Source organism: Lipotes vexillifer, unplaced genomic scaffold (assembly GCF_000442215.2).
Source record: "Lipotes vexillifer unplaced genomic scaffold, Lipotes_vexillifer_v1.1 scaffold1129, whole genome shotgun sequence".
NCBI classification, from domain to species: Eukaryota; Metazoa; Chordata; class Mammalia; order Artiodactyla; family Lipotidae; genus Lipotes; species Lipotes vexillifer.
The window spans coordinates 3,608,517-3,622,096 of NW_006789022.1; the positions used below are offsets into that span (position 1 = coordinate 3,608,517).

Genomic DNA, 13,580 nt, shown 5'->3' on the forward strand with positions numbered 1-13,580 from the left:
GTGTGTGGTTTGCTGCCCTCCTGTGGCAGAGAAGGGATAAAAGGCTGTCGTTCCCCTTCAGACACTACGGTGAGCCTACATTTGTTGGACAGTTAGGGAGCTGCCGCCTGGCAACATGGGGGGCGGGAGAGACCCCCGGTGGTCCCCACATATGGGATCCCAGGCTAGTGGAGTGACCGTTCACTGAACCAAGGTCCGAGGGCAACAACACGCTCCTGGGCTCACACAGAGGGGCTGGGGACCCTTCCCTAAGTGGGCTGCCCGACCAAAGGGGGCAAGTGGCCCGAGCTGAGGCCCCAGCGGCCCCTGGTGACTAGATCCACTTCCCTCATGAACAGAAACGAGAAGCGCAGAACCAGGCTCTGCTCCCCGCTCCTCCCTTCTCCCTTCTCCACTCGGGGATGGTTACTTCTGCAAAAGTCTCTCCCTTCCCAACCCCTAATGTAGTCCTGCTCTGTCTCCTGTCAGGGGCCGAACTGTGTCCCCTCAGAATCCCTAAGTTGAAGCCCTAAGCCCCGGGTATTTGGCGACAGGGCCTTTTAAGAAGTGAAAATGAGGCCGTTAGGTGGCCCTGATCCCATGTGACTGGTGTCCTTAGAAGAGGCGATTTGGCCACCGACTCGTATAAAGAACAGGCTGCACGCAAGCCAGAGAGAGCGGCCTCAGGAGAAGCTATCCTGCTGACACCTGCACCTGGGGCGTCCCGCCTCTGGAACGTCTGTCGTGTGAGCCACCACGTGTGCAGCCCTAGCAAACGAATACACCTGCTAACAAAGTACTTATTTCTAAAGGACGATTGCTGCATCTGAGGTGTTCAAGGACGGAACCACATGGACTTCCTCCTGGGCCTGGCCACATGTCCTCTATTTGTCCAGAGGATCTGGAGATAAACACTGAGCAGCTGTCCTCTCTAGATGACAAAATTCTCAGAAGTTAACCTGCCCTGGGTCACCCAGGTCGTGGGGAGAAGCAGGATCCATTCTGCTTCCAAGCGCCACCTCTCTCTCTCTCTCTCTCTCTCTCTCTCTCTCTCTCTCTCTCTCTCTCTCTCTCTCTCGCTCTCTCTTTCGGGCTTAGGGCAGCTGACACGGGCACAGGGAAGGTCAGGGGACAGGGGCCTGGACTGCATGACTGTCTCGTGCAATGGACGGCCAGCGCGAGAAGCTGGATCCATAAGCCGTGCTGATTCCTGCAATGGTGGTTTGGTTTCTTCCTTAACCCATCCCGAAAAAACTCAATTCTTCTGAAAACTCTCGAGTATTCTCCATGAGGCAGGCAGTCTTATCACATCCACACAACCACACTTATGCTGAAAGCTCTCTTTAACGAGTTCACCTGTCTGAACTGACAGACCAAGGGAGCTCCTGTACATTCTGGTCTTTGTCAACAGTGACTCCTAACCACGCTGTTATTCTTTCAAAATACATTTTATTAGTGGCACATGGACTTTAAAGTGAAGCAATTTCTTTCCAGAGAGAAGGTAAGCCCTGACAGACTAAAAAATTGAGCAGATATGTCACAGCAAAAATACCATTTCCAGTGTAAAGAGGTTAACAGGAATACTCTCCACCAAGGAAATGCCTTTCTTCACCGTGCTGACCACAGTGGACACTTGGTTCAGCTGGGGGAACCCACAGCACTGGACAGTCATGGACGCCATTAAGTCAGGGTCATCTCGATACTGACTGGCCCTTCCCTGTTGTAGCAGAGGCGGAGAGGTCGCGACCCCCATCGCTCATCATGGGGAGCCGGGGGTCTGGGAGGCGGAGGATGGCTGGGGGGAAACACGAGGTGAGCAGGCTCGTGTGTGAGCCTGAGAAAACCCTCAGACTTGGAGGGCCTCCAGAGTCTCCATGACGACACTTCATCAGCAGATTAGAGCCAGGGGTTACCAGAGGCTCCTTTTAAAGCATCTGGAAACACACACGCCTATGTTAGTAAGTCAGAGAAGATCTGCACTTTCTTAAAAAAATCACTTTCTCTCTCAGAGATTCTTTTACCTAATGTTCTCCTGGCTCAGAACGAGCTCTGCAGCGTTCACGTGCAACACTCACCAATCCGTTAGCTCTGCTGCCCTGTCTCCCCTTCACTGTCCCCCCACCTTGTCCCAGCACTGGGTCCTGCCCCAGAGCGCTGCTCTCCTCTGGGCCCCCCACACCCTCGCGCCTACAGCCTCTGTCACTGCAGTGGGTCCCCCAATTCCAAAAGGCACTCCCTGCACTGAGGCCGTTTCTGTCCTGTTAAGATCATGCTGTTTCTTCTTTCTAACCTCAGATGATGGGGAGTATTCACGAGGAAGGCTCAGCGAGTTTGTCATCTTCACTAGTCTTATTTGATCCTAACATGGGCATGTCGCACATCACTTCGGAATCTGTCCCCAACCAAACACTGATCAAGGCAACAAAACGAATGACAGACTGCAGAATTTTCCATTTCTAGATCTAATTGATTAAGCTAAGTCTTGGCTTCTAGAATACAGCTTCCGGGGACTTAGGGCAGGTCAGTGATGCTGGTGTCGCCAAGATCAATTCCAGAGTACAGCTTGCCGTCCTTTGCGGCCCCCCAGGGCATGGATGTGGAGGTCCACTTCACCGCCCAGTCTCCTGCTTTGTTGACCAAGATGACACCACCTACACCTTTGACCTTTGACTTCATATAACCCAACGACGCGTCAGCGGCCTCTTCTAACGTCTTTCCTGAAAACAAAGAGAGGTTGAGAAACAACACAAGTTACTGAAAGGAATCTGATGGGAAAACTATTTACAGTATGAAAAACCAAAGCGTCTTAACCAAGATTCTTAGTAAGTGATTTCTATTTCCATGTCTCGAACAAGGACTCTCACCCTACAAGGCCCTCCCTGCACTGGATGAAGCTGCGTTTTCTCCCACACGCAGGCTCAGAGTCTCTCTACCGCCCCCAGGAGGCAGAAGGCAACCAGTTTTCCAAATGCTCTTCTTTCCTGACCCTAACAGAAGGGGCGTTAACCTGAAAGCAACATCTGTAGCAAACAAGAAAGGGTTTCCCAACCCTCTCCGTCGATTTATAAACAGCTCCTATCCCCTCACAGTCAGACGGCACGGCCTTGTTCCACGTACCCTGTTCCATGTGGAAGAGGGTGAGTCTGGCCAGATTCACCTTCAGGATGCTCTCTCCGTGCCCTGTTGTTGAAACGGCTCCGATATCATTGTCAGCATAACCTCCAGATCCTGCTCAAGGAAGGGAATTGTTTCTAACTGAGTGGCAACCGTCAAGAAATTCAAACACATATTACAAGTCTAATGCTACATAAATATTAAACGCCAAGGTGCACTAGTGAGCGCCGTGTGAATAATACCCTGAGATGGGGATGGAGGGCACGTAGGGGAGGCAGGTCTAGCCTTCCCAGGGCAGCGACACCAGGGCAGCCCCTCCTCTGACCCCAGCACATCCACCCAGCGCACAGGGTAAGACATATACACCCCGCCCCTCCCCCCACCACCGGGAATTAAGATAATGTGCTCCGAGGTTAACGCAAAGAACACTTTGACGTGCAATATCTCTAGTGGTGGTGTGCCGCTCTCATGCCAACTCAGGTCTAATGACCGCAAACTTAAATTCTCAGCTTTCTTAGTTTGCTCATTTGAGCCCATGCCTGGAAAAAGGTTTCATGTACTTAACCCTTTGGGAATAGTCTGCAGATCCTGAAACGGATTAGAGAGAAGACAGAGGTACCGGGGGTGCTGCGGCGGCTTCACTACCCCAACTCCACCTCCCTGCCAAGTCCTCCACGCGCCCCCCCCCCCCCCCCCCCCCCCCCTCAGCACCCAGCACCGTTCCTGGCACCTAGCCGCCATCTCTGAGTTCACAAATAAACAACCAGACCTGAGCTCTCCTGGGCCAGGGCCGATGCCCCACTCCCCTCTGACCGCCCCCGCCCCCCCCCCACCGCCCCGAGCCCAGCCTAGCACGATTCCAACCCCCCCCCCCCCCCCCCGCCAAAACATAGCATCTAGGAAACAGGTGCCTGCTGGACCTGCCACCTTCTCCACGTGCCCTGGGCAACCCCCTCCAACCCACCACCACTCCCAGAAATTCTAAAGCTGCCACCAGGAGGAGGAGGAAATGAAGGAAGAAAGAAGTGGGCGTGGGGGTCAGGCGAAGACCAGAGAACGAGGACGAGAGGACGGGGGGAGGGCAGGGGCAGTGATCATCCGTCCATCCCACCTATACACGGCGTGTCTCCGACGCGGCCCAGCATCTTGTTGACGATGCCCCCTGTCGAGGTCGCGTAAGCCACATTTCCTCGGCAGTCCACGGCAACGGCACCCACGGTCCCCAAGTTTCTGCCAAAAAACCAACAAAGAGTGGCTGAAGATGAGAGACACTCCTACAGGTGACAGGGTAGCTTAATACACTTCTATGTTAATGGCACATGGGACACACTTTGATTCCAGCATTCCCCACTCACGGAAACTGCAAAGAAAGCCTGTTTGCATTACATTCTACATGTCAGTTAGACTGCTGGACATACCTTTAGCCCTCAGCTCTAAGGGTCCATCCAATCCCAGCACCACCATTTTCTAGCTGGGTGATTGAGTTAAGTTTTATCGTGTCTCATTTTTCCCATCTATAAAATGGGGATACAAATAATTGAGTGCATCTCGAACTTTCGTGTGCATCAGCATCCCACGGATCCTCAGCACCTCCATCCAGAGACCCTGAGTTGGCAGGTACAGGATGGGACCCAACATCGTGTACTTCTGACAACCGCCCGGGTGACGCTGCTGCTGCCTGTCCGCACACCCCTTTGCCCGTTTCATAGGGCTTTTGCTATGAAGACAAAATAAGTTGACTTTTTCTCTAACATTTTATTATAAATTTGCAAGTAAAAAAAGTTGAAGCAATTGTACGCTAACAGCTGTACACCCACCAGCCCGGTTCTACAGTGAACTATATTTCAGGCACGGTTCTAAATGCTGGGACACAGCAGAAAACTAAACGGACAAAGTACCTTCTCCCACGGAGCTTGCATTTGGGGCACAGGGTGACAGAGCAATAAAGAATGTCAGGCTTTACTGAACAGCAATAAACTGTAGCCTATAGCAGCACGTGGGACACGTGATGGTGGAGAGGTGCTGCTTTCTAAGGGCCTCTCTGAAGGAGTGAGGGTAAGCCATGCTGATTGCTGGGGAAGAACATTCCTGAAGCAAGACATGCTTGCCAAGTTCAAGGAACTTCAAGGAGGCCACTGTCGTTGGAGAGAATAAAGCCAGGGAGAGCGTACAGCAGGGTCAGAGGGACGGCCAGCAGGCAGACCATGAGGCTTTGACAAGTGGGGTGACTGTACATCCTGGTTTCCCAGGACCGTCCTGACTTATGTCTGTTGTCCCGGCTTAATTAATAGTGCCCCTTTCACTCTCAAAGCTAAGTTCCAGTTTGAATACTGAATCACATGGTCATCCTACTTACAGGCCATTGGAAGGGCGTTTAGTCTGAGTGAGGTGGGAAGACGCTGGAGAGTTTGAACCGAGAAGTGTCACGAGATGAGTTAAGTTTAAAAAATAACCATTCTTACCACCATGCCCATCACCGGCACGGCTAACATGAAACAGACACGGTATCAAGTATGGGCACAGAGGTGCGGGGACCGCGACCCTCACTCACTGCCGGGCATGTGGACTGGCACGGCCACTTTGGGAGGCCACCCACAGGGCCTCCTAAAGCCGACTCAGCCATTTTATCCCCACATTTCTGTCCAGCAGAAACGTGGAGCTAAGTTCACCATGAAAGTGTACAGAATGTTCACAGCAGCACTACTTGTAATAACAGCAAACTGCAAATGACACAAACATCCACCCAAGTAAATAACTTGTGACACACTATGCTTCAGTGAAGGTGGACTCCACTACACACGACAGACAGATCTCAGAAACGTAAGAAGAGGCACCCAAAAAAGCACGTACTACACAATCCCACTCAGATAAAGTTCAAAAACAGGCAGCACTAGCCCACGGTGCTGGAAGCCGGGCAGGCGGTTTCCTTGCGGGGAGGGCAGTGACGGAGGAGGGGTGTGTCGGGCTGTGTGCTTATTACATGTGTGTCCACCCTGTGAAAGCTCATCCAGGGCCCCATATATGATCTATGCACCCGGAATGTGTGCTATGCTTCTACGGAGAGTCATTTTGGGAAAACTGTTCTGGCTATTGTGTGTGGACCGAGGGAGATGAGAGAGGAAACAGAGACCCCTTAAGAGGCTTGAGAGGCAGTGGTTTGTGTCGGGGTGTTTCCAGAGGAGAGGGTGGGAAGGAGGCTGGACCTGGGACATTTTGAAGGCAGAGCTGACAGAATTTGCCAGCTGACTGGATGTGAGAGAGAGAAATCTGAGGCAGAAACTGAAAGGATGCCAAGAAACATTTATTGAAAGGTGGAAGACTGGGAAGACGTTTTTTGCTTTGTGGTGTGGGTGGAGTGGGGTTGGGGAGGGAAACAAGTTTAGTTTTGGACAAAAGCTTGAGGTATCTGTTAGGCAATCACATGGAGAGGCTAAATTGTAGCTAGAGATGTAGCCTGGCATTCAAAGGACTAGAAAGAGAAAGCTGGTATACTATTAGAAGGAAACGGGAACCCTATCTCCTATCACTCACAAAAGCCAACCCAGATAGCTAAGGACCTAAATATAAAACACAAAATTCTTCAAGGAAATCTAGGCAGCTGTATGTCTCAGGGCGGGGATGGCTCCTAAGTTTCTGGTCTTACAAACTACACAAGAAGAGGGAGAGTACTACTGATCACAAAAAACGTTCAAATGGCAAAAATACCATAAGCAAAGTAAAAGCAAATAAAAACAACAGATTTGGGAATTTTTTTTTTAGCAGAGAAGATAGACTTAAGATTCATAAGAAGAGGACAAAACAACCAAAGAGAAATAATGATCACAGGACAAAAATAGGCAAATTCCCGGAAAAGAATGACCCATAAACAAATGCAAAGTATCCAAGCTGGCGGTTGTCAGGGAGGAGCAACGGCAGTGACGCGAGCCCCTCCCGCCACATAAGGAAAGAGGTACCCTGTCACTGCTGGTGGCAGCCCCCCAACACGTACAAGAAAGGGGTTGAGGCAAAAATACACAGGCAAATGGAGGCCCACACACATGTAATATTTAGAAATAATAAAGATGTTCTATCCTCTTACTGTGATAAATGTATCTTGAGAAATACTGTAAAGCTATGGTTTTCATTTGACTGAAAGCTGACCAACTACCAATGATGACAATTTATTAACATGCAGCACATTTGTATCCTTTGTTGATCAGCTGGTGATGGCTGGATGAGTAGGGAAAAAAACCACACACAGACACATATACAATCATAAATTATTACGTATTTATTCCATAAAATTAATTTTCATTGCCTTCATCTCAAGGGGCATTAATCATGTTCTTATGATCAACATTTCCACGTAACATGCATTCTACTGACAATGTGACAAGTAACACAACTTTTCTTTTCTTTTTTTTTTTTTTTTGCGGTATGCGGGACTCTCACTGTCGTGGCCTCTCCCGTTGCGGAGCACAGGCTCCGGACGCGCAGGCTCAGCAGCCATGGCTCACGGGCCCAGCCGCTCCGCAGCAGGTGGGATCCTCCCGGACCGAGGCATGAACCCGCGTCCCCTGCATCGGCAGGCGGACTCTCAATCACTGCGCCACCAGGGAAGCCCAACACAACTGTTCTTGAGCGATGTAGTTCTTAGGAAGTTTTTAATTAATTTGAACTTGGAGAAGCTCCACTCTGCTGAGGCAGTAGCATTGGAACTACATATAAAACTCTTAAAGCAATACTTAGATTTGGAAATGAATCCTGATTTTTACATTACCACACTCAAATGTTACATGGGGTTACGTTTGATAAATTGTTATCACAGAAGATTTTACTAAGTATTTTAATTTGATCATTTAAATCACAATCACTTACTATGGTCATTTTTGTCATCTCTTAAGCAGTGTTTAAATCAATGCAGAGTACCTTAAATTCTTCTTTCAAATTTCATTGCTGGTATATTACAAAGAAAATTGAAAACAGCAGTATGTTGCTTGATCTTGTTCAAATCTCTCTACAAATGATACTTATGCTTCGATTTATAATGAACAGAAAAACAGCCTCTAAAGAAACTGGTTTCAGGGTCATCTGTACATGAAGCTTCTCCTTCAAGTTAGGCAAATATTTTTGTTTCCTTTGTTTCAATTTCCTTATATTTTCTGCGGATGTCATTTTTCTTGCATATTTCCCATGCACTTTTGGCTTTGTTTCTCTAAATTAAAAAAAAATTTTTTTTAATCCTTTAATAAATGTAATAGCCAAACTTAGATTTTTTTTTAAAGCTTCTGTTAAGCTTACCAATGGAGAGGAATAGTTCAGACTAAGTAACTGCAGATAGTGCAAATTCAAAATTAATTTCACTTTCTGTCAAAGTCCGTGATGTGTTCTTTAAGGAACTTCTGCGATTTTTGCTGAACTCTTCTTATCTAAGTTCGATTTCATTACTTCAACAGCATTTAGTTGGAATTCCCGCCACGTCTCTCTGAGGTCTCTCTCTTTTTTTTAATATTTATTTATTTATTTATTTTTGGCTGTGTTGGGTCTTCGTTTGTGTGCGAGGGCTTTCTGGAGTTCTGGCAAGCAGGGGCCACTCTTCATCACGGTGCGCGGGCCTCTCACTATCGCGGCCTCTCGTTGCGAAGCACAGGCTCCAGATGCGCAGGCTCAGTAGTTGTGGCTCACGGGCCTAGTTGCTCCGCGGTATGTGGGATCTTCCCAGACCAGGGCTCAAACCTGTGTCCCCTGCATTGGCAGGCAGATTCTCAACCACTGTGCCACCAGGCAAGCTCCCTCTCTGAGGTCTCTTATAAGGTCAGATGTGAGTCTAATCAAGCTGTTCCACCTTCGGCCACATCTAGAGTATCTTGCAGTGGACCCTCTACCGTCTCACAGCATCGTCAGTATTGGTGCAGCTGAGGGCCTGTCTCCTAGAAACAAATTCACGGTGAGCTGGCCGTGTCACACAGGATACTTCTGGACTCTTGGCCAAAGTTCGTGCTTACATACCTTTCATTTACCTACCATGTTAGCTCCATTATCATGGGCTTCCCTTCTAAATGTTAGTTTTTCAACATGTTTTCTGATCATGGTACACTCTAGTTGAACTGAGTTTTTTAAACTTCATGTATGATTTAATGTCTTGCTTTATTACCCATTAAACTAACCTGTTTGAATTCTCTCTCCTAGATACTTATCATTAGGTTTTTTTCCTAATTACATTTTGGCATTTTATCAAAGCTTGAAATAATTTTTATTAACCCTAGAAATTTCCCATTGTTTTCCATAGACATTGTTTCCGTGTTGATGGGGTCATGAAAAGTACCATTACACTTGTCCAAATATTATTCTTTCAAGAACATTACATCTATGTTTTCTATCTTTGTCTTTTCTAGTTATCAACTGTCTATTGTTTATTCAGCCTTTTCCCAGCGCTTCTAATAACTGCACGTGTCCTTTTTTGGTGTATGATTACACCAAATTGCTTTATGATTAGCAATTAAATCTTCCTTTAGTAAAGAACATGAAGTTGTCGGGATTTCATCTGAATTGCTCAAGTTGTGGATTTGGTGAGAACTATTCCTACTAATTTTTATTGTTTTGATAAGTAATTAAATCTTCATTGAACAAAGAGTCTGTAATGTTCTCTTTGTGAATTTTATGTGGGTCATCCTGGAAGAAGACTGCTTACTTTTTTTTTTCTCTAATTTTTATTCATTTATTTATTTTTTGGCTGCATTGGGTCTTTTGCTGCTGCTCGTGGGCTTTCTTAGTTGCAGCGAGCAGGGCTTCTCTTCATTTTGGTGCGCAGGCTTCTCATTGTGGTGGCTTCTCTCGGTCTGGAGCACAGGCTCTAGGCACATGGGCTTTGGTAGTTGTGGCGTGCGGGTCCAGCAGGTGTGGCTTGCGGGCTCTACAGCTCAGGCTCAGTAGTTATGGGGCACGGGCTTAGTTGCTCTGTGGCATGTGGGATCTTCCCGGACCAGGGATCAAACCTGTGTCCCCTGCGTTGGCAGGGGGATTCTTTACCACTGAGCCACCAGGGAAGTCTAAGAGTGCTTACTTTTTTTTTTTTTTTTTTTTTGCGGTACGCGGGCCTCTCACTGCTGTGGCCTCTCCCGTTGTGGAGCACACGCTCCGGATGCACAGGCTCAGCGGCCATGGCTCACGGGCCCAGCCGTTCCGTGGCATGTGGGATCTTCCCGGACCGGGGCACAAACCCGCGTCCCCTGCATCGGCAGGCGGACTCTCAACCACTGCGCCACCAGGGAAGCCCTAAGAGTGCCTACTTTTAAAGCAGACTGTTTCTTTGAAGATATTTTACTTCTTTTTTTCCTTTTAGCTTTTTTTTTCTTTTGTGAATTCCACTTTAGTATTCTTTTTCTATCAAAATCTTGACTTGTACACATTTTCAGTAATCTAGGAATTAGAAAGTGAAATGTAACTATACTGAGAGTGTACAAAATTAGAATATATTTTCATCAAAATTAAGGGCAAATCCCCCCCAAAAGAATAAAAGGAATTTGCAGATATAATTTCAAAAATTAGTTTTTTCCTAAAATTTACAAAATTATTAATATTAAAGTCTAAACATCAACTATAATTAATGAATATAACATTTTAAATAAAAATTACTTAAAAGTTAAAAATTTCAACATTTAAAAAAATTTAATTCAACCTTAAGTATTTTTATAAGAATAAAACCATTCATAAGTCTAATATTCAGTGCCCATTTAGTTGCCAACATAAAAAATTGGTTCCTCATGCAGGTTCTGTCTATACCTGTGATGTCCAATACAGCAGCCACTGTCTGCACGTGGCTACTGAGCACTGGAAATGCAGGCAGTCTACAGTGAGACACGCGGTCAGCCTAAAATACATGGCAGATTTGGAAGATCTAGCATGAAAAGATGTAAAATATCTCATAAATAAATTCTTACATTGATTACATGTTGAAATGATAATATTTGGGGTATATTGGGTTAAATGTTATTAATTTCACTCGTTTCTTTTTACTTTTTTTTAATGTGGTTACTAGAAAATGTTAAATTACATATATGGCTCTCAGATTTCTATTGGACAGTGCTGGTCTAGACCTACATATCTACAAATTTAAGAGTAACAGGAATCAGCCCTCACGTGCAAGTCTTGCAGATATTGTACTAATTCATGAATAACTCCAGAACCACAAACTGAAACATGCAGAAAGAAAAAGGACACTGTGCACTACTGGGAAACAACACTTCGTTACGCAAGAATTTGTTTGACAAATTATTGTCTTTTTCTCTTACCTAAGTCCTTCTGCTGTTCAAGTCTTCCCCACACTCCGAAACAGGGTCTATTTCTGATGTCAGCAGTGGCATATTCCACAAACCTTTTGACTCAGGTGGTCTTTACTTCCAAGACATAGAGCAAGAGATGCAGAGAAGCACTTCCCTGGGGGCTGAATGATATTTGTCACAAGAGCGGATGATGAGGGCTATGGGTAATGCTGTATCACTGCTGAGTGACAGAGATGCCCCATGGATCTGCAATAGACCAACTGTTTTGTGTAACTGTGATATGAGGGTCCTCTAAAGTGCAGGGCCCAGGGCAGGAGCCCCTCTTGCTTACATCGAAGAGCAGTACTGACTGGTGGAGATGTGTGTTGTTGCAGAATTTTTGGAAAGCAATGTGGCAACATCTATTAAAATGTACATGAACCACTGATAAAGCAACTCCATTCCTGTGACTTTAGCCTATAGACGCAATAGCACACTCAGTAAAGATTATCAACAGCTACCAACATATGGCCAATCTTGTAAAACAGATTCCTAACCTGGGGACACACTAGAATTACCTGGGGAACTTTTTTCTAATGGACTTGCCTGGCCTCTCCACCTCAGCTCTACTCAATTAGATTGTTTTTTTGGCCACACCATGCATCATGCGGGATCCTCAACCAGGGATCGAACCCACGCCCCCTGCAGTGGAAGCCTGGAGTCTTAACCGCTGGGCCACGCAGGAAGTCCCTAAATTAGATTCTTTAGGGAAGGGGCTCAGACATGTAGATTTTGAAAAAGCTCCCTAAGTGATACGAAAGTATACCTTTGGTTAAACATTACAAATCTAAAAGGGTATGTGGAGTTAATAGATTATATTCCATTATAAACCTCCAAGCCACAATCAAATTTTATTTTTCAAATTTTCCTTTAAATTAAGGTCCTTTTACTTGGTATTTTTGAATTGGTAACACAGAAAACCATAATTCAGAACACATGATTAATTCACTTATAAGGGCTGTACTGATTTATCTGCCCTGTGAAAGGGTGCCTAGGTAAGTTCATAGGGTGGTCTACATCACAGAGAACCTGTGCAGTGTACCGAAGATAACAAACTGATCAAGAAGTATGCAGGTAATTAATACCTTAACACACGGCATTCATCTATTAAATCATGTTGGAGAAGGAACTCTTAGCTGAATTTGAGTTACTATTCATAGGAGTAATAAATGAGGTTAAATTTCACAGTCAAAAGAGCAGTTTTTCCATTACTTAGTGTGAACTATTTTGTACAAAAACTGAAACGACCAAGTGATATTTGACTTATTTAAGAAACGTGGATAACCAGACATGAGTCAAACTTTCACATCTGAATAACTTGCAAAAATGTGAGCCACAGATGACACTTACTTTTCATAGTCTGGTTTCTGAGCACCTTTCTCATGCTTTTCGTTTTCTAGACGTTTTTTGTTTCTTTCTGTAACCAGCTGTTCTCCAGGAATTGTTGGAATCCCACTGGCTGCTGCAAATTTTGCTGCACCTTGGTCAGTCAGAAAGCAATGGGGTGTCTTGAGCCAGAAAGAAATGGGGAAATAGTTTTGTGAAAAAGTTAAAATCTTTTCAACTGTTCCTACTGTGTGGAAATAATTATTCTCTCTGCGTACAAAGCCTCAAAAATGCAAATTCCACTGGCTTGCTTTTCTGAATGATGAAAAAAGCTTAGCTCTCCGAGTTTTTGTATTTTCAGAAAAACCCAGATGATGAAATATTACTAGGAATTCAACTTATGTATGATCTTAAATTTAGAGAATTTAATCTGTTTTTATTTCATACATGCTATTTATTTATCTACGTATGTATGTATGTAGGTATATATTTATTTGCTGCACCGCACAGCTTGCAGGATCTTAGCTTCCCAACCAGGGGTCAAACCTGGGCCCCCTGCAGTGGAAGTGTGGAATCCTAACCACTGGATCGCCAGGGAATTCCCCCATACATGCTATTTAAACAGTTGGTCTGTTCAGTGTGTATGTGTTGTGTTACATGTGTTGAAAGCAGGCTGAAGAAAATACAGGAAGATAACATGAAAACATGAAGATAATGTGAAATGTAATCACTGGTTAAGTGATCATGAGTTAAATTACATCAACAGAGTCAGAATCTTGGTTTCCTTGAGAAACTTAAATAACATTGTTTTTGTTCTTTCATACAATTTCAGGAGAACAGTGATCTCGAGTATTTCCCTAC

General features: G+C 45.5%; 1 protein-coding gene across 1 annotated transcript in view; it reads right to left on the reverse strand.

The window, feature by feature from the left end:
- Positions 1 to 2,490: 2,490 nt before the first annotated feature.
- ASRGL1 (asparaginase and isoaspartyl peptidase 1) overlaps positions 2,491 to 13,580 on the reverse strand; it is a 20,488-nt gene continuing 9,398 nt past the window's right edge. Inside the window, exons 3-6 of the mRNA XM_007462158.1 lie at positions 12,744 to 12,901; positions 4,205 to 4,323; positions 3,097 to 3,207; positions 2,491 to 2,696 (exon numbers count right to left, since the gene is read on the reverse strand). Of these exons, the coding sequence (XP_007462220.1) occupies positions 2,491 to 2,696; positions 3,097 to 3,207; positions 4,205 to 4,323; positions 12,744 to 12,901 (594 nt within the window). The remainder of the gene's footprint in view (positions 2,697 to 3,096; positions 3,208 to 4,204; positions 4,324 to 12,743; positions 12,902 to 13,580) is intronic.